Source organism: Bos mutus, chromosome 2 (assembly GCF_027580195.1).
Source record: "Bos mutus isolate GX-2022 chromosome 2, NWIPB_WYAK_1.1, whole genome shotgun sequence".
NCBI classification, from domain to species: domain Eukaryota; kingdom Metazoa; phylum Chordata; class Mammalia; order Artiodactyla; family Bovidae; genus Bos; species Bos mutus.
Genome location: NC_091618.1, coordinates 101,254,719 through 101,281,549, shown reverse-complemented (window position 1 = coordinate 101,281,549; position 26,831 = coordinate 101,254,719). Strand labels below are relative to the sequence as shown.

General features: G+C 36.8%; 1 protein-coding gene across 2 annotated transcripts in view; it reads right to left on the bottom strand.

The window, feature by feature from the left end:
• Positions 1-26,831, bottom strand: part of SLC4A10 (solute carrier family 4 member 10) — a 247,679-nt gene that overhangs the window by 161,680 nt on the left and 59,168 nt on the right. For both annotated transcript variants that reach the window (XM_070380872.1, XM_070380873.1), the window contains exons 3-4: positions 16,468-16,614; positions 1,455-1,593 (exon numbers count right to left, since the gene is read on the bottom strand). In XM_070380872.1, coding sequence (XP_070236973.1) covers positions 1,455-1,593; positions 16,468-16,614 — 286 coding nt within the window. The remainder of the gene's footprint in view (positions 1-1,454; positions 1,594-16,467; positions 16,615-26,831) is intronic.

The following is a 26,831-nucleotide window of genomic DNA, read 5'->3' as shown; positions in this document are numbered from 1 at the left end:
TCTAGGTGAGTGGTCACACCATCATGTTTATGTGGGTCATGAAAATCTTTTTTGTATAGTTCTTCTGTGTATTTTTGCCACCTCTTAGTATCTTCTGCTTCCAGTAGGCTCATACCATTTCTGTCCTTTATTTTTCCCATCTTTGTATGAGATGTTTCCTTGGTGTCTCTAACTTTCTTGAAGTGGTCTCTAGTCTTTCCCATTTTATTGTTAACCAATGGCACCCCACTCCAGTACTCTTGCCTGGAAAATCCCATGGGCAGAGGAGCCTGGTAGGCTGCAGTCCATGGGGTCGCTAAGAGTCAGACATGACTGAGCAACTTCACTTTTACTTTTCACTTTCCTGCATTGGAGAAGGAGATGGCAACCCACTCCAGTGTTCTTGCCTGGAGAATCCCAGGGATGGGGGAGCCTGGTGGGCTGCCGTCTGTGGGGTCGCACAGAGTCGGACACGACTGGAGTGACTTAGCAGCTATGTATGCCTGCAGTTCTTGTGCACACCTGGATCACAGCATTCATTATACAGTATTCACAACTTTGTTTACTATCTAAATCCTGCACTGGAGGTGAGGTTGTTAAAAGCAAGATCTAAGTTGTTTGTTTTTCTTATTTGGCTGCACAGAGCAGCTTGTATGATCTTTGTTCCCCAACCAGGGACTGAACCCAGGCCCTCTGCAGTGAAAGCATGAAGTCCTAACCACTGAACACCCAGGGTATTTGCTAAGATTTTTGTTGTTGTTGCTGTTCTATTGAACTTAGCACACAATAGAACATAAGTGTTTGTTAAATAAATGAGTAAATACGGAAGAAAAGAAGAATGAAAAAATAAACGCAAATTTATTTATTTTGCAAATAAATTTATTGTATTTATAAATAAATAAATGCAAATTTATTGCTTTTTTATCACAAGTCATCAAATGGCAATATAGAAATATTCATTATAAGTAACAGAAAAAGTAATCTCTTAAAAATTATTTTTTTAAAACCACTATGTTTAAAGTATACATTTCATAGAAACACATTACAAATATTTTCACCCTCAACAAACAGTACATTAGTCCAGGACTCCAACTAAAATCTCTTAAAATTTTTGTCCTTTCTTTTAAAAAGTCCCACATAATATCACCAGTTGGAGCACAAGTTAATAGTTGAAAAGATACAAATAAATTACTGTTAGATAGCTATTGTTTCTTTGATGACACACAAATTATGCTACTGTTTATCTTTAAGACTGCAGCTGCTGCTGATTCTGTGTCACTGTTTACTATAATTACAGTCTTCGGATCTCATTCTGACCCATATGCCATTATAGGATATGCCCAGGCCAGATGAGCAATTTCAGAAATCAGCAGCACTGATGGATGTCTGCAAAATTGTGGCAATAGAAATCTCTTTTTTCTGGTAGTATGAAAATTCTTTAGTATCACCTCCCCCTTCAACCAAAAACTCCTCACCTGGCTGTTTCTCGCCACTCAGCATCCTCACCTTCACGCCAGCAAATCTCATCGAGTTCTGTGAAGAGGTCATGAGGAATGTGCTCCTCATCATCATCCTCAGTCCCAAGAATAAACTGTACTCGCTGTGACGGGGTGTCTATGGATACCAGAGACAAGAACACGCATCAACAAGACCCTGAGCTGCGAATGTCCCAGTTACCACCTTCCACACTACTCACATCTCCCCCACCGCAGCACTCATCCGGAGTAGACTTGAGAAATGAAGATGAATTCAGTATTACATTAAGTCCAGTAAAATATGGGATCATAAACACATAAAATGTAAATATATTACATTTTACTATACTATACCATAATAGAGGAATAATGTACTATAATGTACTATATTACATAATATACTATATTATCAAAGATAGTACTATATTTGATATGCTATGTTTGATAGAACTTTGATAATGTACTATATTATCAAAGATAAAATCAAATGTGATGATTATTTTGGATTACTTAAGCATCATGGAAAATATTTCCACATCTCTCATACACACACGCACAGTTTCTCTCATCACATTGCTACACTTTACGGTCATATTCAGAAGAGTTGACTATGATAAAATTCACTTATATTAAACTATGCTGAGTATAATTCACCAAAAAGAACTTCTTTGCGAGGCTTCTTGGCAATTACACCCTTATCCTTCCCCTCACCCCTGGCAACCATTAATCTGGTTCCTACTGCTATAGTTTTGCCTTTTCCAGAATGCCATACAAGTGGAAACATATAGTGTATAGCTTTTAGAGACTGTTGTTCACTTACCAATATGCCTTTAAGGTTTTGAGATTTATCTGTGTCACAGAATATATCAGTAATTCACCCTTTTTATTGCTAAGTAATAGTCCATTATATGAATGTACCTTGTTTTGCTTATCTATTCATTTGTTTAGGGATATTAAATTTACAGTTTTTCAATTATGAATAGAACTGCTATAAATATTCTAAATTTTTGTGTGAGTGTAAATTTTTATTCTCTGGGGTAAATACCTAGGAGTAGAATTGCTGGGTTACCTGGTAAATATATGTTCAATCAATATACTTGTGATGAAAATTATAACACTTTATTGAATGATATAAAAGTACACCTAAATAAATGAATATATTTATATTAATGGAAAAGCCCAATAGTGGAAAACCATCTTATAAATTCAGTGCTATTACAATAAAATATATGGTATTTTCAACTATTTTTTAAAACACAAGAGAATGAATAAATCAGTAACAAACCACAGTAATCACTTAAGTATAATATTAAATATTTTGTGAAAATAAACCAATTAATAAGTAATTTAAAGGATTAGGTTATAATTAAGTCACAACTGGGAGGATTTTGGAAGTCAAAGTGAAAAAGATACATATAATATAAAATATGATATAGTCTCATACTTTTTGTATCAATAAATGTTTGCAGTGGGGCCCTTGCTTCTGCCTACCTTAATAGCCTTACCTTCTGCCTTGTAATTCCACTCTGGGTACCTTAATTTTCTTTCAGATTTTTAAAAATAGCATGTTCCTTCCCATTTCAGGGCCACTGTACATACTGTCTCCTCTAGCTCTCCTGTATCTTTCATCATCTACTTCACTATAATATACTTAGGCAAGCCTACCTAATCAGACTCATAAAACACATACACAGACACACATGAGCACTCATATGCAACAATTAAGTCAGGCACCTGTTATCTTAATTCACAGCACTCTATATTTCTCCTTATTATACTTTCCTTAATTGCAATTTAAAATTTACTGTTCAATAACAAATTAAATACTTTAAGTAGAAAATATTTCCAGCTGCCAGAATTAGTTTCCTAGAAGAAGACAGGATCAAGTTCCTAAAGAAGAATAATGCATGCAAAAAATACTTTTAAAATTATAAAGCATCATACAAATATTATTAATGATGGCTGATTCTAGTGGTAGTGGGGATGGATACAATGAAAATATAGCCATGTCAAAATAGAGAGGTTTAGACTTTGAAGCAGGGAGAATGAGAAAATACTAGTGCCATTAATTGAAAGAGGGTTATAACATGGATGAGCCTTGAAGATGCTAAGTGAAATGTCAGACAGAGAAACACAAATACTATTAATATATGATCTTACTTATATGTGGAATCTAAAAAAAGACAAAACAATAAAACCAAAGCATTAGCTGCTCAGTCTTTGTGACCCCATGGACTATAGCCCACCAGGCTCCTCTGTCCATGGAATTCTCCAGGCAAGAATACTGGTATAGATAGCCATTCCCTTCTCCAAGGGATCTTCCTGACTCAGGGATTGAACTCATATCTCCTGCGTTGCAGGCAGATTTTTACCATCTGAGCTAAACTCATGGAAAAAGAGTTCAGACTTGTGCTTACCAGCAGTACGGAGTAGAAAGAGGAGAAAGTGGAGAAAAAATAGTCAAAAGGTATAAACTTCCAGTTGTAAGTACTAGGGATGTAATAGACAACATGATCACTATACTTAACACAGCTTTATGATATGTAAGTAAGTTGTTGAGTAAATTCTACGAGTTCTCATCTGTGATGAATGTTAACTAAACCTATCATGGCAGTCATTTCACAACATATGTAAAGCAAACCATCATGTACTTATACCATGAGGTATAAGTTATTTTTCAACAAAACTCGGGAAAAAAGGGTTGTCAGAATGAGGAGCCAGTATTGTAGGCTGAGAGCACAGGAGACATCTTTTAGATATGCTGAGTTTGAGGTGATTATAGTTCAAACATATAAAGATGGTCACAGGATTGCTGGATATTTGATTCAGTAAAGAGGACAAGGTCAGAGGTAAAGACACAGGTTGCATTTAACTAGAGAAGTAATATGATTACAATGAATGAGGACTCAGAAATGAAAGACAAGAGAAGGCTCAGTATCAGGGGAATTATATGATTTAATATTTAGGATGAGGAAGAGGAGTTTAAAAATCAGAAAAGGATTAGATAAATATGTAAAAGGATTGGTACACTGAACAAATTATAATGAATACCTTCCATTGGTCAGGTGAACTAGACACAGATAAACAGAAATAAAAAACCCTCTGCCCTTATAAAACTTATATTTGATGAAAAGAGTAGTATAACAGGGTCAAGGTAGAAAAGAACAAGTCAATAATGTCAGATGCTGTAGAATCATTGATGAGAACTGAGAACAATAGGATTTTAATAGCTTAATATTCAATAGCACTGGAATTCCAAAGTCCATATATTGCTTTTATAATCACAAATAAACTATTTCTATTGGAATATAGACCATATTTTCAACAAATGGTTACTTAAAGTCAAATATACAAAGTTATACTATAGGAAGAAAACCACTAATAGAATCATAATTGGAAATAAGCAAGCTCCATTGCAAACTTTAATCTTTTCATTACTAGTTATGTTACTCAAGCTGATTTAGTTACTCACATGCTAATTATAAAGTGGTTGGCTATGGTGAGACTATAAGACAAGGTAAAAAGTCAGATTTTTAAAAGTATCAATATCTTCTACGGATCAAGCATTTTCATATAATATCTCTTTATGTCTAAGCAATAAACTACTCAAAAGGACACACATCACTCAGTCTGAAAATGCAATGAACATAATGAAAGAGCTAGAACATCCATGTCATGGATAAGAAGACTCAGTATTAATGGATGAGACATTATGGAAGAACAGGATGACAGTTCTTCCCAACTTGATCTGTAGATTTAATACAATCCCAATCAAAATCCCGTCAATTTATTTTATGGATATCAACAAACTGATTCTAAAGTTTATATGGAAAGGTAAAGGCAGAAGACCCAGAATAGCCAACAAAACATTGAAGGAGTAGTACAAAGTTAGAAGACTGACATTCCACAACTTCAAGACTTACTATAGAGCTACAACAATCAGGACAGTGTGATAATGGCAGAAGAACAGACAAATAGATCAATGAAACAGAATAAAGAGCCCAACTATAGAATTCCGTAAATATAGTCATCTGATTTTTGACAAAGGAGCCAGGGTAGTAAAGTTTCTTCAACAAATGGACATCCACATGCAAAAACACTGATTTAGACACAGACCTTACAACACTTTTCCAAAATAAACTCAAAATGGATCGTGTGTGTGAGTTTGTGTGTGCTCAATCATATCTGACTCTTTTGCAACCGCAGGGACTTTAGCCCACCAGGCTCCTCTGTGCATGGGATTTTCCAGGTGAGAGTGGAGTGGGTTGCCATTTCCTCCTCCAGGGGATCTTCCCCACCCAAAGATCAAACCCACATCTCTTGAGCCTCCTGCATTGGCAGCTGGATTCTTTACCACTGCACCACCTGGAAGTCCCCAAAATGGATCATATATCTACATGTAAAACACAAACATATAAAACCCTCAGAAGATAACATAGGAGAAAACATAGATGACCTGAGTATGGTGATGCCTTTTTAGATACAGTCCAAAGATAACTATCCATGAACGAAAGACAATGTCAAAAAAATTGGAAGACAAGCTACAGACTTGAAAAAGGCACATCTAATAAAGGACCATTATCCAAAATACACAAAGACCTCTTAATACTCAACATTAATAAAACCAATATGAGAGTCCCTTGGACTGCAAGGAGATCCAACCAGTCCATCCTAAAGGAAATCAGTCCTGAATGTTCATTGGAAGGACTGATGCTTAAGCTGAAACTCCAATACTTTGGCCACCTGATGTGAAGAACGGACTCATTGGAAAAGACCCTGATGCTGGGAAAGATTGAAGGCAGGAGGAGAAGGGGACGACAGAGGATGAGACGGTTGGATGGCCTCACCTATTCAATGGACATGAGTTTGAGTAAACTTCAGGAGTCGGTGATAGACTGGGAGGCCTGGCATGCTGCAGTTCATGGGGTCGCAAAGAGTTGGACACGACTGAACTGAACTGAATAAAATCAACAACTTGTTTTTAAAAAACAGGTCAACAATTTTAATGGGTAAGTCACCAAAAAAGATATACAGATGGGAAATAAATATGTGAAAAAATGCTCCACGTCATGTTATCAGGGAAATTCAGAACAAGATAACATTATGCACATATTAAAATGCCCCCAATCCAGAATTCTAACCACACCAAATCCCTGAAAGGATGTGAAGCAACAGAAACTCTCATTCACTGCTGCTGGAAATGTAAAATCTTATGGCCACTTTGGAAGATGACTTAGCTTCTTACAAAACTAACCATACTTTTACTACATGATCCAGTAATTGCTCTACTTGGTATTTACCCAAAGGAGTTGAAACGTATCCCTACCAAAGAAACTTTATACACGGATGTTTATAGCAGCTTTATTCATAATTGCCAAAACTTGGAAGAAAGCAAGATGTCCTTCAGTAGGTGAATGGATAAATATGTTATAACTCATATAGACAACAAAATATTATTCAATGCTAAAGTTAAATGAGATACTAAGCTATGAAAAGACATGGAGGAATCTTACATGTGTATTAGTTGGTTAAAGAACCTAATCTGAAAAGGCTACATTCTGTATGATTTCAACTATGTGACATTCTGGAAAACTACAGTGAGAGTAAAAAGGTCAGTGGTTATTGGAAGTGGGAGTGGGATGAAAGGACTGAATACAGACGATTTTTAGGGCATTAAAACATTCTCTATGATATTAAAATGACAGATATATGGCATCCGGTCCCACCATTTCATGGGAAATAGATGGGGAAACAGTGGAAACGGTGTCAGACTTTATTTTTCTGGGCTCCAAAATCACTGCAGATGGTGACTGCAGCCATGAAATTAAAAGACGCTTACTCCTTGGAAGGAAAGTTATGACCAACCTAGATAGCATATTCAAAAGCAGAGACATTACTTTGCCAACAAAGGTTCATCTAGTCAAGGCTATGGTTTTTCCTGTGGTCATGTATGGATGTGAGAGTTGGACTGTGAAGAAGGCTGAGCGCCGAAGAATTGATGCTTTTGAACTGTGGTGTTGGAGAAGACTCTTGACAGTCCCTTGGACTGCAAGGAGATCCAACCGGTCCATTCTGAAGGAGATCAGCCCTGGGATTTCTTTGGAAGGAATGATGCTAAAGCTGAAACTCCAGTACTTTGGCCACCTCATGAGAAGAGTTGACTCACTGGAAAAGACTCTGATGCTGGGAGGGATTAGGGGCAGGAGGAGAAGGGAACAACAGAGGATGAGATGGCTGGATGGCATCACTGACTCGATGGACGTGAGTCTGAGTGAACTCCGGGAGTTGGTGATGGACAGGGAGGCCTGGCGTGCTGCGATTCATGGGGTCGCAAACAGTCGGACACGACTGAGCGACTGATCTGATCTGATCTGATTATACATTTGTTCAATCCCATAGATATACAACACCAAAGTGAGCCCTAAGGTAAACTATGGCTTTGGACATGATTATGATGTGTCCACACACGTTCATCCTTGGTAAAAATGTACCATTTTGGTGAGCAATATTAGTAGTAGGGGACACAAGGAGTGGGAGCAATGAGTATACGGGAATTCTTTGTACCTTCCTGGGAATTTTTATGTAAACCTAAAACTGTTCTAAAAAATAAAGGTTTAAAATGTAGGGCACCTCAGTTTTCAAACTGTTCAATTGTTCCCACCAATATGCACCACTGTATCATATATATAATGACATATATTCAAGAAATTATAAGAAAAGGAAAAAGAAGCTACATTTACATAGTTTATCTGCTTCAGGCATTAGCAAAACATTTCTCATTTAGAATGCTAATATGTAAGATTTGTTTTTATTACCAAATATTTTAAGAAATTTGTTAACTAAATTTTACAGCAAAATGAATAAGAATTAAGTCAATAGACAAGTCTCCAGCTTAACTACTTCAAAAGAGATGCCAATTTCCTAGATGTAATATGAATGTTGATTTTGAAATGAGGCTGCTGAATTCCCATGAATGTCCTTCAGGAAATTACAGTGTAGCAGATACATTTATGATTTAGTTTATCTGAAATAAGATGCTAATATTATATTTTTACTAAAAGCATAATATCTGGGTGATAAATACTAAACCCAATATCAGAGTCAAGACAGCCTGTTACCTTTATGACTGGTTGCTCTGGACCAAAAAAAAAACTTAAATCAGAGTTTCAAATAGCTATAAAAAAAGAGAAAAAATGGCAATTTTAGAGTTACACTAAGAAATCAATTATATTTTTCTATTAGACCTACCCATGTGACAAGACATAGCGGTTTTGTATCTCACAACAGCCTGTTTTAACTGCTAACTCACTTATCACAGTCCAGAGCAGCCATGCCTCAACACTGGCATTGTTTCTCATGCTTTTGAAACAATTTCTCTCATCACTGTTTTCAATGGCTTATTTCAGTGTATTCTGTAGCAGTAATCTGGGGATCTGTACTATTTACCATGTACCCAATCTCCCTAACTCTACTATGTGCAGGAACCTTATGTTTAAGACTTCTTAGTGTTTCCCCTAGTAAAGCATGAGGATCACTCATCACAACAGAGCCATGAAATAATATGAAGAAATAAGGACCTCACAGTTATGAATAAAGAGGTTTGGAAAGTCTGAGGTAGGGTATCATATATTTAAAAGACTTCTCAAAGACACGATGATAACAGCATAGAAAATCATTTTAAAAGTGGGATAATTTATTCTTAGACAAAAGATATTTTATTTGGGTTTTAAATAAATAGAACTTCTTGTATCTGGCTTTTCATTCTTCAAAGTAGAAATGATTTTACAGATATTATATTATGCTCACAAAAATCTTTTTATGATCATCCTATCACCATATTTTTAATGTCTTAAAAAGAAATTCAGATTATGTTTCAACACAGCAAATGTTCAAAATGTTATTCAATGACCTTTTAAATGTCTGTTCAACTTAAAATTATATGACATAAATCATGTAAATTATAGTAATATCAATATCAGAAAAAAATTTCTAAGCATAATTATTTTTCTATGTTGATAGCTATTTTATTTATTTTTAAGATAGCCACTGAAAAATCCTGACCTGCATGCTCAGTCATGTCCGACTCTTTGCAACCTCAGGGACTATATAGCCCGCCAGGCTCCTCTGTCCATAGATCATTGTAATACAAACTATAGCTAAGGCTCTAATAGATTAAGATAAGGATTTGTCTCTGTATTTAGTAAAATTATAATGGAAATAAATTACAAAATATAGAAAACTATGCTAGTGAATAAGGGTCTCAGCCTCTTAGTAGCCTCTTCTGGAATCTGCAGATACATCAAACAATATCATTAAAAGAATGAAAGTATAAGCCACAAGTGTGGGAAGATAATTGAAATGTGAAAACAAAAGGCTTATATCCATAATATGTAAAGAACTTCCACAAATCAAACAGAAAAAAAAAAAAAAAAAACAAGCATAATACTTGAATAGGCACTTCATTGAAGAGACTATCCAAATGGCCAAAAGGCAAATGCTGTTACATAACCTCACTGGTAATCAAGAAATGCAAATTAAGACAATGACATACCATTATGCCCCTGATCAGATGGTTAATGTTAATAGAATGAAATTGTCAGCTGTTAGTTAGAATGTAAACAACAAATGCTCTCACACTTTACTGGTGAAAGTATAGACATGCACCCTACTTTGGAAACTGGTATCATCTACTAAAATTGAAATGCACATATCCTATGACTCAGTAATAAATAATTTAATTCTTAGGTATGAGAAATGCATATATGTACCAAGAGCCAAGAGACATGTGTTCACGGCACCATTCTACATAGTATCTCCAAAAATTAAATGATCTAAATGTCCATAAATAGTAGAATGCATGACAAATGAATGAACACTAAGCCATAATAAAAATGAATAAACCAAAGCTACAGTCAAAAACGTTTTGAATCCCACTAACACACTGTTGAGCAACTGATCAAGACACATATACCTCCTGTATGACTTCATTTATAAAAAATTCAAAAACAGGCAGGACACCCAATGTAAGAAGACAGACTAGAGATCCTTTTGGGGAGAAGGGAGAGAGTAGTAACTGGGAGTGAGGACAAAGTGGGTTTCTGGAGCACTAGCTAAATTAACGGTTACACAGATGTTTCTCTGTGATAAACTATTGAGTTGTACACTTGCATTTCTGTTTTAACATTTATAAATATTTGTGTTATACTTTATTAAAAATATTAAAAAAAAACTAATTGATATTCTCATCTATCAGCCAGCTGCAAATTAAATAGGAACAGAAAGCCATTGCCATCAATAAACAGATTTGAACTTAGACTTTTTCTGTATTTGCTTCATTTTTCCTAAAGCATGTATACAATTTAACATCTAAGAAAAGAAAAATCCCAAGCCTAATTCCAGTTGTGTTAATTCACATAGTACCTTTGAGTACCATATTTTAAATAAGCATTTAATAAAGTATATATCTTTAGTATTCATTTCCAGTGCTTATACATTAACTAATTATAATGTACATATCCTGTTATATTCTTTGTTGGGAGGCTGAGGAGCAAATTAACATTACAGTGTTCTGAATTTCCCTCAGTATCTTTTATATTTTCACTGACTTCAAGCTTACGCTTCAAACTTATTTTTAAACAATTCATCCATGTTACCAGTTGAAAATATAATTTTTAATTATATTAGGTGAATGAAAGATGACATTAAAAGTAACAAGATATAAAGTTTTAGCAGTTTTCTGTCATCAGGAAATTGAAGAAAAATCAATTACAGTATGAAGAAGAATCAATTAGTCATCACATTTTTATACAAACAATTGTGTTTAAGTGCAGTAACAAAAGTAGGTTGAATTTAACTTCAAGAATCAAGTTTTCTGTAGGGCATGGCCAGAAAGGCGACTGCCCCCTCACTCGTCAGGCACCCCATGTTCATGGGCAACCGGGTGCTAAACCATTCGTAGATGACCTGCTTCTGGGTCGGGGTTTCGTTCATAGCAGAGCAGCTCCCTCGCTGCGATCTATTGAAAGTCAGCCCTCAACACAAGGGTTTGTAAAAATAAGATAAAAGTAGAATATAAAAAAGAAGGAAAAATGGAAAAAAAAAAAGTTTTCTGTATAATCAAAGTTTTACCACCACCATTACTGCACAGCCAGAAGCTGGGTCTGTCCTTGGACTCACCTAGAAATCACATTCCAACCATGGGCCCTGGTGGACTAGACCCAGCTATCCCAGGCCTGTGACTTGAGCAGGCTCTTCGGCTTCAGTAAGGCCTGCTCAGTTTTCCCTGGATGCAGCACTAACACAATCAAGTTCCTAACAGCATCGCTTTATGTGACAGGGTCATATAATATAAAACATTCTGGATGTTTTTCATACACTAGAGAAACAAAATTTTTAGAGTGCCAAAATTCAAACATTTACACTAAAATCTTTTTGTTAAATTGATCCTTGCTCCAGAAATATGAGTCCAAATTATTCCACGTCTCCATAGACACACACTCCAATTTACAATATAAAACCTCTGGAAGCCCACAGAGGAACCTGATGCTTCCTCACACTCCTCCTCTAACCCATACCTCTTTGGAAGCTGAATTTTTAATCATTTTAAAGCACTTGTAGGCATGCATTCAAATGAATTTCTTGGAAATCTTTCCAAGTAAAATAAATATTTCTTAAGTAGTCAGAAATTTTCTTTGAAGCTTTCAGAATAGTAATCACATATATTCACACTATGCTGACTATCAAAGCCCAAATCAAGGGAATGGTGTTCATAACATGGTTTCAGTCTTAGCATGTAGCTGAGTACTAAATTATCAAGGCATTTAAACTGACTGTGGGATAGGAATAAAAGCAGATTATTAGTCCTGAAGAAATTGAAAAAAAAAAAAAAAGTGAAATCTAGGAAGTTCTACTGCTTAGAGATCACCAGAGTGCCAAACATTTGTCCCTCATAAAACACATCTTAGGTCTCAATATCAATAAAGATACTCAGATGGTTGGGGGAGGAAGGAATAGGTGGCATCCAAAAACAGTGGCTGACACAACAGAGAGAGACTCTGGCTCACCTGACTTATTGCCAAGTTTCACCAAATAAAGAGGCAGGACTCTCTTAAGATCAATGGCTCTTGATCCTTGCTGGATATTAAATCACCTGGGTACTTTTTTAAAAATACCAGTGCCTAGAGAAACACCCAAAATTAAGTAAATAAAAGTCTTTGAGCATCAATATTTTTTAAGAGCTCTTTATGTGACTCTAACATGTAACAAGATTTGACAAGCAATATTCTAGAGTCTGTCTAATTTTAAATGGCATATAAATTACCTAAGGTTGCCATTAATGCATGGATTCCTATTCAATAGGTCTAGGAATGGGTATCAGATTCTGAATTTCTAAGCTCAGATGTGATGCTAATATTGCTGGCTCATGAACCACACTTTGAATAGCAAAGTATCTAGAACAGTGGATCTCAATCTTGGCTTTGAATCATCTAAGGTACTTTTAAAAATACCTATGCCCCACCCACAGAGATTCTGATCAGTATGGGGTTTGGCCATCAAAATGTTTTTAAAATTCCTGGGTTTTAAAGGTGAGAGCCACTGTTCTAGAAAAACTGACCTAATGTATCCAACTAAGAGCAAAAAAGAATAAAACGACAGAAGCAGAGGGAACAAGCTTATTTTTGTTTGCTTAATAATCACTTCTAAGATAATGTGAATATATTCCCTCCAATATTAGAAGAGAATGAAAACTCAAAGTATCCATGAAAGCTAATCCCAACAGATATTCCATTCTTAGAGTTTACGAGGGAGCCTCTCCTAACTACACAGATGGAGCTGGAAAAAGAGAAATCTACCCACCTTTGTCTTTATCATACTCCCAGACCCCACTTCATGAAACAAAAAACCCTAAAAATGTGGGAGACACTTTCATACCTCCACTCTCTGCCCACTAATTCAGAGATGACCATCCTTCCAACATGCTAGTGTAGGAGACTCAGAGTATTTTTCTTTATATACTCCCCACTATCAATCAATCTACCTTTGACATAAGTACAATATATCTGGGGAATTTTAATGCCCATAACTATACACAACAATGGAGACAAACAGCACGCTGAGGGCACTGTCTTTGTAAGCACTCTTAGGATAAAGCTGGACATATATAGTATGGATATCTTTGCCAAGTAAAAAATCTGGGAGCCTGTAAAAATACTACAAATCAATAGAAAGTCAAATAATCTTGATGGTCCAAAAGAAGATCATACCTCTGAAAATTATCTGCTTCAGAATCAAAAGAAAATGTCCAGAAATAACGGAGACCATCAAAGGACTAAAAACACAGGCTCTCAAGCAAGAAAAGTGTTCGTCGTTCAGTGGTGTTTCACACTTTGCAACCCCATGGACTGTAGCCTGTCAGGCTCCTCTGTCCATGGGATTCTCCAGGCAGGAATATTGGGGTGGGGACTTCCCTGATGGTCCAGTGGTTAAGAATACGCCTGCCAACTCCGCTGGGACACGGGTCAGATCCCTGCTCCAGGAAGATTCCACATGCTGCAGAGCAATTAAGCCTGTGAGCCACAGCGAAGAGTAGCCCTCACTGACTCAATCAGAGAAAGGCCACAAAGCAAGGAAGACCCAGTGCAGCCAAAGCTAAAATAATTTTTTTTTTCTTTAAAAAGAATACTGCTGTGGGTTGCCATTCCCTTATCCAGGGGATCTTCCCAATCCAAGGATCAAACCTGCGTTTCCTGCATTCCAGGCAGATTCTTTACTATCTGAGCCACCGGGGAAGCTCATCAAGCAGGAAAACCAAAATCTAGGAAAGGACAGGAGGAAATGTAAAGAAAAATCTCATGAGATAAGAAATTAACTCAAGAAAACCAAAAATACAACAGCAAAATCAAAACCCCTAATAGAAGTAGTAAAATGCAGAACTGATACTGCAGATAATCAAATGAATAATGAGAGACTAACTTCAAGCTACAAAAAAAGGACAAAGAGCAGATATCATAAATCCAAGATGCAGATGTATTAATAATTCACAAAGAAGAGACCAAAGTAAGTGGAACAAAATCAAAAAAGACAAGAAAATGTTCTCTAAATGGAATACATCAGTGTGTGCAGACTGTAAAGGCGTTTTAATATATTCACCATTAGGCCTATCTTAGCAAGTTTTCTTAAATAAGAGAATGCAAAAAAAAAAAAAACTATGTATAAGCATTCAAGCTTAAAATAAATAAATTTAAAAAATGAAAAAATATAGAGACTAAAAACTTCTCTGCAACACTTAGCAAAACCAGGTATTGAATAAAGCAGTGCCTATAGAGTATTAAAAGTAAAATTGTTACCCTAAACTTAATATGCTAACTTAACCTCATATTTGAATACAATCTGACGGGGGAATGTGGGTTTGAGGAAGTTGGAAGGATAGATGACAAGAATAATCCAGTTGAGAAGAAGAAATCAACTAGATTATAAATTGTGTAAATTTCCAGGTGGGAGGGAATAGGAAATAAACATAATTGAAAACTCCCATATTGTTAAATTGGAAAAAACATAGTTGCAGATATAGGTATATGTTTATGTTTATATGGGAGGGAAAGTGAGTGAATTCTTTCTGGTGACATATTTTCCTTTTGAAGTAGAAAGCGGCTGCTAAGTGACTGTGAAAAAGGAGGTGTTAGAGAAGGAAGGAGATTGAAAAATAATTATTACAAAAATTGAAAAAATGCAATAGAATTGGGAGAAAGTGTTGAAGGTTCATGGTTACTAACATTTTTTTTTTTTTTTTTTTTGCACACCTGTGCTGACCATGGATCAAACCCAGCTTGGCAGTGAAAGCGCTGAGTTCTAACCACTGGGCCACTGGGGAATTCCCACTTGCGTAATGAATTTAAATTGCTACAATCTGCCTGTTGAATGACTACAACTTGCAGAGCATGCCTACCAGGGGAAGTAGGCACATGGAGGAACCCCAACATAAATATGGTTTTTAAGGTAGAGGTGAAGGTATGGATAAAACTAAAACAGGGAACCTAAGGTAATTTGGAATATTAGCAAAAGTACTACTAAAATTGGCCATGAAATCAGAGTAGGATAAGGAAATAAATGTAACATGGATAGAAAAAAAGGAGAGAGGCCAAGTAGTTGAACAAGCAAATGAGAGAAGCTGTGGTCAGAGAGCAAAATGAATGCATTAGTGACTTCAGAGGAGGCATGACGTGACCACAGCTGAGTAAGTGAACAAGGTGCAGTGAAGGAGGTCATAGGAAGTGGGACGGTCAGACAACTGAAAGTCAAGTTCTTAATTATGTCATATACACAGACTCTCATGGCACTCAGGAATTGTTAGTAACTTCCATATCACTGGGCTTTGATATTCTGTATACAGTTGACCCATGAACAATGTGAGAATTAGGGGAACTGACCTTCCTCCCAGTTGAAAATTCATATATAATTTATGGTCACTCATATCTGGTTCCATATCCATGGATTCAACCAACCACGAACAATGTAGTGCTGTGGTATTTACTATTGAAAAAAAAATTCATGTACAAGTAGACACTCTAACTTCAAATCTGTATTGTTCAAAGGTCAACTGTATACTTTCAAAGGAATAACATTTAAAATAGAAATTTCACATCTTAACAGTGAAATTTGGAGAGCATCAACAGTAGTTTAAATGGGAACTTGATAAAGACATTTCTGTCTGGATTTTCAAACTACTTAGAGCAAGCACTATTATTTGTATAAATTATTAAGAATTAATACAATAAATTCTACTACTTAAGTGTATTTCCTCAATCACAAATCTAATTCTCACCTTCACAAAACAGATGCACAAGAGAAAAAGATGAAACATTCTCTCTCCCACTTTTCCCCAATCTGCCCAACATCTTTTATAAACGTATAAACAATTTTATAAGCATGAAGCATTACTGCTAATTATGGATTGTCTAAACAAGTATAATATTACAATGATAAATTTAATTAAAACAAAGAGGAAGATTCTTACCAAAGGAAGGTGACTCCCTTCCATCCTCTAGTCCTGAATCTCTCTCTCTGTCTCTCTTTCTGTGTTTATGACCACGATGCCTGTGACGTCGATGGCTTTTTCTTCCTCCCAGGGGCACATGAACGCCGATAAATAGTGTCCGATGACCTTTATCAGAAGTAAATACACAAATTAAACTCTGAGTTATTCCAAGGCACAGAAGATGATTATTTACTTGTTATTGGAAACCCAATACAATTCAATCCATCAAGTGGTTCTTGAGTATTTATGATGTGATAAGCTTGCAGCTTAGCACTGTACTTTGGTACATAGGTCTATCAAACATCTACACTACTAAGTATTTGGTTATACAGTATTTTATAACCACCATTATTTTATTAACTATCACAATAATCCCCTGTGTCTATTCCCCATAATTTATATTTTTTTCATTAAAAAAATTTTGTTCTATTTTCTCCCTGCACTTAACTAACCAGTTATTTTACCAGTTCACTTCCCTTCACAGTTAGGTGTGTGAAACGATCATTATCTCTAATTAAAACAGATTTCACCAAGATCCTAGTAATGTCAAATCCTGTGAAATTTTTAGGCTCTGCTGTTTCTATCTGTGGCACTTGATACTATTGACCATTCTCTTCTCTATGATTTAACTTTCTCTAGGTCATCCTCCTCCTTTATTTTTCTTTTTTTGCTCAAATTAGTTTCCTTTTCTGGCTCTCCTTCTATTTATTCATTCAAGATTGGGATCCCCAGGATTTGACACCAATTCTCTCTTACACTGTAGACTTATATAACAATCTATTAGACATATTCACCTAGACATCCTGCCCATAGGCATGTTAAATTCCATGGGACTCATCCTTTACTTTGTCTCCCAAGTATCATGTATCCAACACCTATCTCAGTAAATGCAAGCTCTGTCCAGTCATCTCAAAGCACATCCAGTTTGTAACCAGGTCCTCTTTTACATCTCATTAATTCATTCTCTCTTCAATATCTCTGGTGTCACTGTCTTAATTTGGACCCTCATCTCTCACCAGGACTATTAGAGCATTCTCCATAGCATGTTCTTCTCTAATTCCAATCTTGTCCCATTCTGAATACTGATGCCATTTTTTCCCAAAATGCAAATCTGACTACATTACTCCCCTGTTTTAGACTCATTGATTGCTTTCTGTTGCCTAAAGGATAAAGCTTTTAGTATCTATAAAGCCAAACAATAGTTGACATCTGCCTATTTCTCTAGGCTTCCACTCTGCCACACACACGATAAGGCAGCATGTATCCTTTTATTCCTAAATTGCCAGGTGTTCTCAAGTCTCTCTTTCACTTAATGTTGGTACTGTTCTTCCAATTGTATGAAATATCTGTCTTTCCTGATGAATGCCTAACTCATCTCCCACGTCTTAGTTCAAGGATTATGCCATGTATGAAACTTTTCATACTCCCTCAGTCTAAATATACATGGCCGTTTTTCCCCTTAGGATTCTCTGGTGCTTAATCATATACATCAAAGCACTTGATTGTAGTTGTTTACTTATAAGTAGTTTTCTTAGGAATCTTGTCTGGGGATGGTCCATGTGTCAGTATCTTTGTCACCTGACACAGTGCCTAGCATGTAACAGATGCCTAGCAAATGTTTACTGAAATGAACAACTTACTGAATGGTATTGTGATGGGTGTCAGGGATGCAAATACACATAAGACATTATTTTATTCTTACAAATCAGCTGGTTTCAGCCTTCTCCAATTTATATAAAAAACTAGCATTCACAAGTATGGTATATTGCTCTGAATGTACATATTAGAATCAATTTGAAGATGTGAACCCACCCCCTCAAAAAGACATGATTTAATCTATATACTGAAAAAATTGAAAATTTCCAACATCATTATTTTAACAGAAGTGGAACAATCTAAAATATACTCAGAAAAACTTTAAAGAAAAATAACCAGCATTATTTACAATTGCCAAGATATGAAAGCAACCTGTATCCATCAGCAGATGAATGGATAAAGGTGTGACATATATCTGTGTGTGTGTGTGTTCAGTCACTTCAGTCATGTCCAATTCTTTTCAACCCTATGGACTGTAGCCTGCTAGGCTCCTCTGTCCATGGGATTCTCCAAGTAAGAATACTGGAGTGGGTTTCCATGCCCTCCTCCAGGGGATCTTCCCGACTAAGGGATCAAAGACTCCTCACATGCATCTCCTATATTACAGGTTAATTTCTTATTGCAGAGCCATCAGGGATGCCCTGTGTATGTGTATGTATACACACACACACAATTAAATACTACTTAGCCATTAAAAAAAGAATGAAATTTTGCCATTTGCAACAACATGGATGGATCTGGAAGGCATTGTGCTAAGTGAAATAAGTCAGACAGAGAAAGACAAATACTGTAAGATATCTCTTATATGTGGAAACTAAAATACAATAAACTAGTGAATACAATGAAAAAAGAAGCAGATTCACAGATATAGAGAACAAACTAGCAGTTACCAATGGTGGGGGAATATAGAAGAGAGGGAGTGGAAGCTACAAACTATTGGACATAAGATAGGCTAAAAGATATATTGGACAACACAGGGAATATAGCCAATATTTTGTAATAACTGTAAATGGACTGTAACCTTTAAAACATATAAAAATAAAATTTTAATGAATTAATTAAAAGGAAAATAACAAAAACCTTTTGAGGAAGCTCTAGGAAGGAGAACTTACCTTACAAGATAACAGGACATACCATAAAGTTAAATATTTAAAATAAGTCACAAACGTTGGCATTTAACATTAATAATTTTGAATTACTTGGCCATCACTACATTGTAATCCTCTACGCTAGTAAGTTGAAGGCTATTAACCATGGAGAAGGTATAAAGCAACAAAAAGATTGCATAAGACTTGCACTAAAAGCAACAAAAAACTAACACTAAAGAGTTACAGAAAAAAATCAAAGACTTAAGAAACAATAAAAAAAATGAAGAGTGAATTTCCAATTAAATTAAACATGGGAGATTAAACACTTGCTTCTTACCACAGGAAAAGCTTCTGGGTGCTAAAAATGTTCTTTCATGATAGAAGTTTTTGCTTTAAAAATATTTGTTAAACTTTCTACATAAGCTTTGTGCACTTTTCCATATGTATGCTTCAGCTCACAATTTTAAAAATTTTAAAAGAAACCAAAGAAAAAGAGTTTTAAGAAGGTGAGAGTTACCACCTTATATGCTATAAAGGAGTCAAACAAAATTGACTAAAAATTAGCTATTACATTTGGAAATTAATGTTTATCTGTAACTTTCTTGAGAGCAGTTCCAGTGGATAGGGAAATGAATAAAAGTTGTAAGTTTAGACAGTGACTATTTCCTAGAGCTAAGCCTTAAAGGTTGTAAAGGTTTCTGCTGCTGCTGCCAAGTCACTTCAGTCGTGTCCGACTCTGTGCAACCCCATAGACAGCAGCCTACCGGACTCCGCCATCCCTGGGATTCTCCAGGCAAGAACCCTGGAGTTGGCTGCCATTTCCTTCTCCAGTGCATGAAAGTGAAAAGTGAAAGTGAAGTCACTCAGTCGTGTCTGACTCTTTGTGATCCCATGGACTGCAGCCTACCAGGCTCCTCCGTCCATGGGATTTTCCAGGCAAGAGTACTGGAGTGGGTTGCCACTGCCTTCTCCTAACAATTGTTAATGAAGAAAGCCATTACCAGACAGTCCATGGGGTCACAAAGAGTTGGACACGACTGAGAAACTGAACTGAACTGAACTGATTACCAGACAGACAAATATAAGGAGAATCGTGGACCCGACCGGCCAGTCCACAGGGCGTGGTTGAGGGTAATGAATATTGCCTTTGTTTGTAGAATGTGAATATCATGGGCAATTTCCAGAAGTAACATCCTAAGAAGTTGCCAAGTCAAGGCTGAAATAAACAATCTGAAACTATATCCAAATATGTCCAGATAAAAAGAGGATGCCAAGACACAGAGCTGACCTAATGTCTTTAGGTCAGAAAAGAAAGAACACTCTGAAGGAATTTCCTGACACAGAATCCTACAGAGCTGGTTAAAAAGAAGACTCATTTGGGTTTTTCACTACTAGTGTAATTGATGGATTATATGGTAAGCTTAGGCTTACCTTCGTTAGAAACTATCAGACTATCTTCCAAAGTAGTTGTACCATTTTGCATTCCAATGAGCAAAGAATGAGAGATCCTGTTGCACCACATCCTTGCCAACATTTGATGATGCCAATGCTTTGGATTTTAGCCATTCTAATAGATGTGTGCTGCTGCTGCTGCTGCTAAGTCGCTTCAGTCGTGTCCTACTCTGTGCGACCCCATAGACGGTAGCCCACCAGGCTCCCCCATCCCTGGGATTCTCCAGGCAAGAACGCTGGAGTGGGTTGCCATTTCCTTCTCCAATGCGTGAAAGTGAGACGTGAAAGTGAAGTCGCTCAGTCGTGTCCGACTCTTAGCGACCCCATGGACTGCAGCCCACCAGGCTCCTCCATCCATGGGATTTTCCAGGCAAGAGTACTGTAATGGTATCTAATTGCTTTAACTTGCAATTCCCTAATGACATATGATGTTGAGCATCTTTTTATATGTTATTTACCATCTATATATCTTCTCTGCTGAGATTTCTCTTCAGATCCTTTCCTATTTTGTAATTGGGTTATTTTCTTATTGTTGAATTTTAAGAGTTTTTTTGTATATTTGGGGTAACAGTCCTTTATCAGTTATCTTCTGCAAGTGTATTCTCCTGTCTGCAGTTGTCTTTTCAATCCCGTAACAGTGTTTTTCACAGAGTAGGAGTTTTCATTCTAAAGAAGTCTAATTTATCGAAATTTTTTCATGGATTGTGCTTTTTGTTGTTGCATATAAGAAGTCACCTCCAAGCTCAAGGTCACCTAGATTTTCTCCTATGTTATCTTCTAGAAGTTATATAACTTTTTTTACATTTAGGTAAATGATCCATTTGGTGTTAATTTTTGTGAAAGGTGTAAGGTCTGTGTCTAGATCCTAATCTAAGTGCTAATTTATTCACTAGCCATTTGACACTATGAGTTGAAAACTAATGCCCATGCAAAAGCATGCACACAAATTGTTATAGCAGCTTTATCTATAATCATCAAAAACCGGGAAACAACCAAGATGTCCTTTACTAGATGAATGAATAAACAAACTGTGTTACATCCATGCAATGGAGTATCAACAACAACAAAGACACAGAGGAAACTAAGATTCATATTGCTGAGTGAAAGAAGTCAGTGAAAAGGCAACATACTCTAATATGCTAACCTGTATATGACATTCTGGAAATGGTAAAACCACAGAGACAGCTAAAAATGTCAGAGATTCCAGGGGTTCAGGGAGCGGGATTAGGGATGAAGAGGTGGGGTATCAGGCATTTTTACAGAAGTGACAGTATCCTGGATGATACTGTAATGATGTATACGTAATATTGTACACTTGCCAAAACCCACAGAAATATACAAAACAAAGAGTAAATCCAAATGTCAACTATGGGGTTTAGTTAATAATAATCTATTGATATTGCTTTATCATTTGTGACAAATGTTGGGGCTTCCCTGGTGGCTCAGACAGTAAAGCGTCTGCCTGCAATGCAGGAGACCTGGGTTCGATTCCTGGGTCAGAAAGATCCCCTGGAGAAGAAAATGGCAATCCACTCCAGCACTCTTGCCTGGAAAATCCCATGGACAGAGGAGCCTGATAGGCTATAGTCCATAGGGTCACAAAGAGTCAGACACGACTGAGCGACTTCACTTTCTAATGCAAAATGTTAATAATAGGAAAACTGTGTGCAGGGGAGAGAAAGAGCATATGGGAACTCTGTATTTTCTGTATAATCTCCCCAGACCTTAAACTGCTCTGAAAAGTAGTCTTTTAATTTTTTAAAGAATTATGTTCTCACGGTCATATATTTTAGGAAAGTTTGTAAATATAAAACACCTTCATACTGGGGGGGCATTGTGTATCTGGAAACATTTTGGGGAAACTAAGAGGAAATAGGAGCATCCCTGGTGGCTCAGTGGTAAAGAATCCATATGCCAATGCAAGAGGCACAGGTTCAATTCCTAGTAGGGAAGATCCCCAGGAGAGGGATATAGCAACCCACTCCAGTATTCTTGCTTGGAAAATCCCACAGACAGAGGAGCCTGGCAGGCTGCAGTCCATGGGGCTACAAAAAGAGCTGGACATGACTTAGCAACTAAACAACAATAACAAGAGGAAATAGAGTTGGAGATACATTTAGGTTGGGTTTAAAGGAACATGTTTATGTGATTCACAATCACTTCCAGATATGAGTAAATTATTAGTTAGCTATCCTGACTATCCTAAAGTAGGAATAATTTCCAGTGGCCTATACTCATTGTGCTACATTGTGACACGAATGTTCAGGGCTGAAATGGTGCCATAATATCAAGAGGTATCATAATCTGCCTAGTATTGGAAGCATGTGGGCAGTGGAAAAGAAGCATGGATTCAATTGCACAGAGTCAGAGTTAGTCTTTGGAAAATTCTTCCACATCTTTCAGGTTATATATGCAAGAAGCTTCATAGAAGTTTTAAACTTTAAGACAACCCTGAAAATTTTCATAAAATTGTAAGTAAGTTGTAAAGATGAAAGAAATCTTTCTAGACTATCACTAGTAAAAATTAAATTTTAATTAATCATAATAAAGACTGATTTAACTTTCCATATTCTCAACAGAAAATAATGTTTTAAAATCTTTGACATTAAAGTTCAAGAATGTTGGAAGAAAAGTATTACAGATGTGTGTTGTTGCTGTTGTTCAGTCACTAAGCCATGTCCGACTCTTTGCAACTCCATGAACTACAGCATGCCAGGCTTTCCTATCACTCTCTCTCAGAGTTTGCTCAAACTCATGTCCATTGAGCAGAGGTATGTCAGGCAGTTTTTAAAAATATGCCATTTCTCCAAATGTTATGATTTTGCACTGCTTATCAGTTTCCAAATAAGTGTTATGATTTTTCTCATTATAAATAATATTCACCTTTGTATGTAATCTGAATTCAAATTCTGAATTCTTTCTCTTAGAGAATCCTCAAAATTGCTTAAGCTTAAGGTCACACAAAGCCTCAATCTGCCCCTAATACAACCTTTATGTGAGCAGCTCCCAATTTTCTATCTCCAGCTCAAACTTCTTTCCCAAACTCCAAACAAGCATATCCAACTGCTTACCTGATACCTCCACTGCATGTCTAAAAGACATCTCAAGATCAACATGTTCATGACTAAACTCCTAATCTATCCCAACACAACTCCCCAAATAAACTGTTCCCCCAAAATCTTGTCTATCTCAGTTGATGACTAAACATTTTTCAAGTTGCTCAGAAGAACAAAAACTTTGGAATCATTTTTGACCTCTCTTCTTAAGCTTACAACCAAACCTGTCGGAAAAAATGTTGGGACAACTTTCAAAATATATCCAAATTTTGTCTGCTTATTATTTAATTTCACTGCTCTGGTCAGGCCACATGACACCCAACCTGAATTACTGCATTAGCCTCCAGACAGGTCTTCTTGAATCTACCTTTAACCCCTACAATCTGTTCTAAATGCAGCAGCTAATGTAGCTCTCTTAAAAGGCAGGTTAGATTATGTCATTCCTCAGCTAAATCTTCTGCTAACCTGTTTCACTCAGAGAAAAGGCCAAGGTTTCTCTAATGCTCTATGAGGCCCTCTGAGATCCGCATGTCCCCTGAGATTTCCCCATTCCTGTCAGCTCTTCCATCGCCTCCCCTGCTGATTTCCCTGTCACTCCACTCCAGCCACACTGGCTTCCTTGGCATCCTCACTGCCACCAGGAACTTTCTATACTAAGTTATTTACATAAGCATAATAAATGTTTAGTGTTGAATTTCTAGTTTCTTCTGAAAGTTTTTAAATTTCAGAAGAACAGGGATCTCTAATTTGATCACTGATGTATCCCAAGTATCTAGAATGGTGCTCGATAGTTTCTGCTTAAAAAATTTTTATTGCACATATAAATCTTTTCATAGAGATGATATTTTTAGTAAAATACATAGATAACAGACATAATGATGCATTATGCTACTAAACACACTAAAAAACAAGAATAGAAACAAAGCTAATGGCCACAAATTTCAGTGCAATGATACTGAAATTGCCACAATTTATGGCTATGAAATAGAGAAAATATTATCTGTATGGTTAGAGAATTATACACCAAATAAACTGAAACCTAGGTTAAAGGGTAAACTTTGGAAGTTAAAGATTGCCTAAAAAGATAGACCATTCAGGTATGACCTAAATCAAATCCCTTATGATTATACAGTGGAAGTGAGAAATAGATTTAAGGGCCTAGATCTGATAGACAGAGTGCCTGATGAACTATGGACTGAGGTTCGTGACATTGTACAGGAGACAGGGATCAAGACCATCCCCATGGAAAAGAAATGCAAAAAAGCAAAATGGTTGTCTGGGGAGGCCTTACAAATAGCTGTGAAAAGAAGAGAAGTGAAAAGCAAAGGAGAAAAGGAAAGATATAAGCATCTGAATGCAGAGTTCCAAAGAATAGCAAGAAGAGATAAGAAAGCTTTCCTCAGCGATCAATGCAAAGAAATACAGGAAAACAACAGAATGGGAAAGACTAGAGATCTCTTGAAGAAAACTAGAGATACCAAGGGAACTTTTCATGCAAAGATGGGCTCGATAAAAGACAGAAATGGTATGGACTAACAGAAGCAAGAAGATATTAAGAAGAGGTAGCAAGAATACACAGAAGAACTGTACAAAAAGGATCTTCAAGACCCAGATAATCACGATGGTATGATCACTCACCTAGAGCCAGACATCCTGGAATGTGAAGTCAAGTGGGCCTTAGAAAGTATCACTATGAACAAAGCTAGTGGAGGTGATGGAAATCAGTTGAGCTATTTCAAATCCTGAAAGATGATGCTGTGGAAGTGCTGCACTCAATATGCCAGCAAATTTGGAAAACTCAGCAGTGGCCACAGGACTGGAAAAGGTCAGTTTTCATTCCAATTCCCAAGGAAGGAAATGCCAAAGAATGCTCGAACTACTGCACAATTGCACTCATCTCACATGCTACGAAAGTAATGCTCAAAATTCTCCAAGCCAGGCTTCAGCAATACGTGAACCGTGAACTTCCAGATGTTCAAGCTGGTTTTAGAAAAGGTGGAGGAACCAGAAATCAAATTGCCAACATCTGCTGGATCATGGAAAAAGCAAGAGAGTTCCAGAAGAACATCTATTTCCGCTTTATTGACTATGCCAAAGCCTTTGATTGTGTGGATGACAATAAACTGTGGAGAATTCTGAAAGAGATGGGAATACCAGACCACCTGACCTGCCTCTTGAGAAACCTATGTACAGGTCAGGAAGCAACAGTTAGAACTGGACAAGGAACAACAGACTGGTTCCAAATAGCAAAAGGAGTACGTCAAGCCTGTATATTGTCACTCTGCTTATTTAACTTCTATGCAGAATACATCATGAGAAATGCTGGACTGGAAGAAGCACAAGCTGGAATCAAGATTGCTGGGAGAAATATCAATAACCTCAGATATGCAGATGATACCACTCTTATGGCAGAAAGTGAAGAGGAACTAAAAAGCCTCTTGATGAAAGTGAAAGAGGAGAGTGAAAAAGTTGGCTTAAAGCTCAACATTCAGAGAACTAAGATCATGGCACCTGGTCACATCACTTCATGGCAAATAGATGGGGAAACAGTGGAAACAGTGTCAGACTTTATTTTTGGGAGCTCCAAAATCACTGCAGATGGTAACTGCAGCCATGAAATTAAAAGATGCTTACTCCTTGGAAGAAAAGTTATGACCAACCTAGATAGCATATTGAAAAGCAGAGACATTACTTTGCCAACAAAGGGTCTGTCTAGTCAAGGCTTTGGTTTTTCCTGTGGTCATGTATGAATGTGAAAGTTGGACTGTGAAGAAAGCTGAGCACCGAAGAATTGATGCTTTTGAACTGTGGTATTGGAGAAGACTCTTGAGAGTCCCTTGGACTGCGAGGAGATCCAACCAGTCCATTCTAAAGGAGATCAGCCCTGGGTGTTCTTTGGAAGGACTGATGCTGAAGCTGAAACTCCAATACTTTGGCCACCTCATGGCAAGGAGTTGACTCATTGAAAAAGACTCTGATGCTGGGAGGGATTGGGGGCAGGAGGAGAAGGGGACGACAGAGGATGAGATGGCTGGATGGCATCACCGACTCGATGGACATGAGTTTGAGTGAACTCCAGGAGATGGTGATGGACAGGGAGGCCTGGCGTTCTGCATTCATGGGGTCACAAAGAGTTGGACAGGACTGAGCG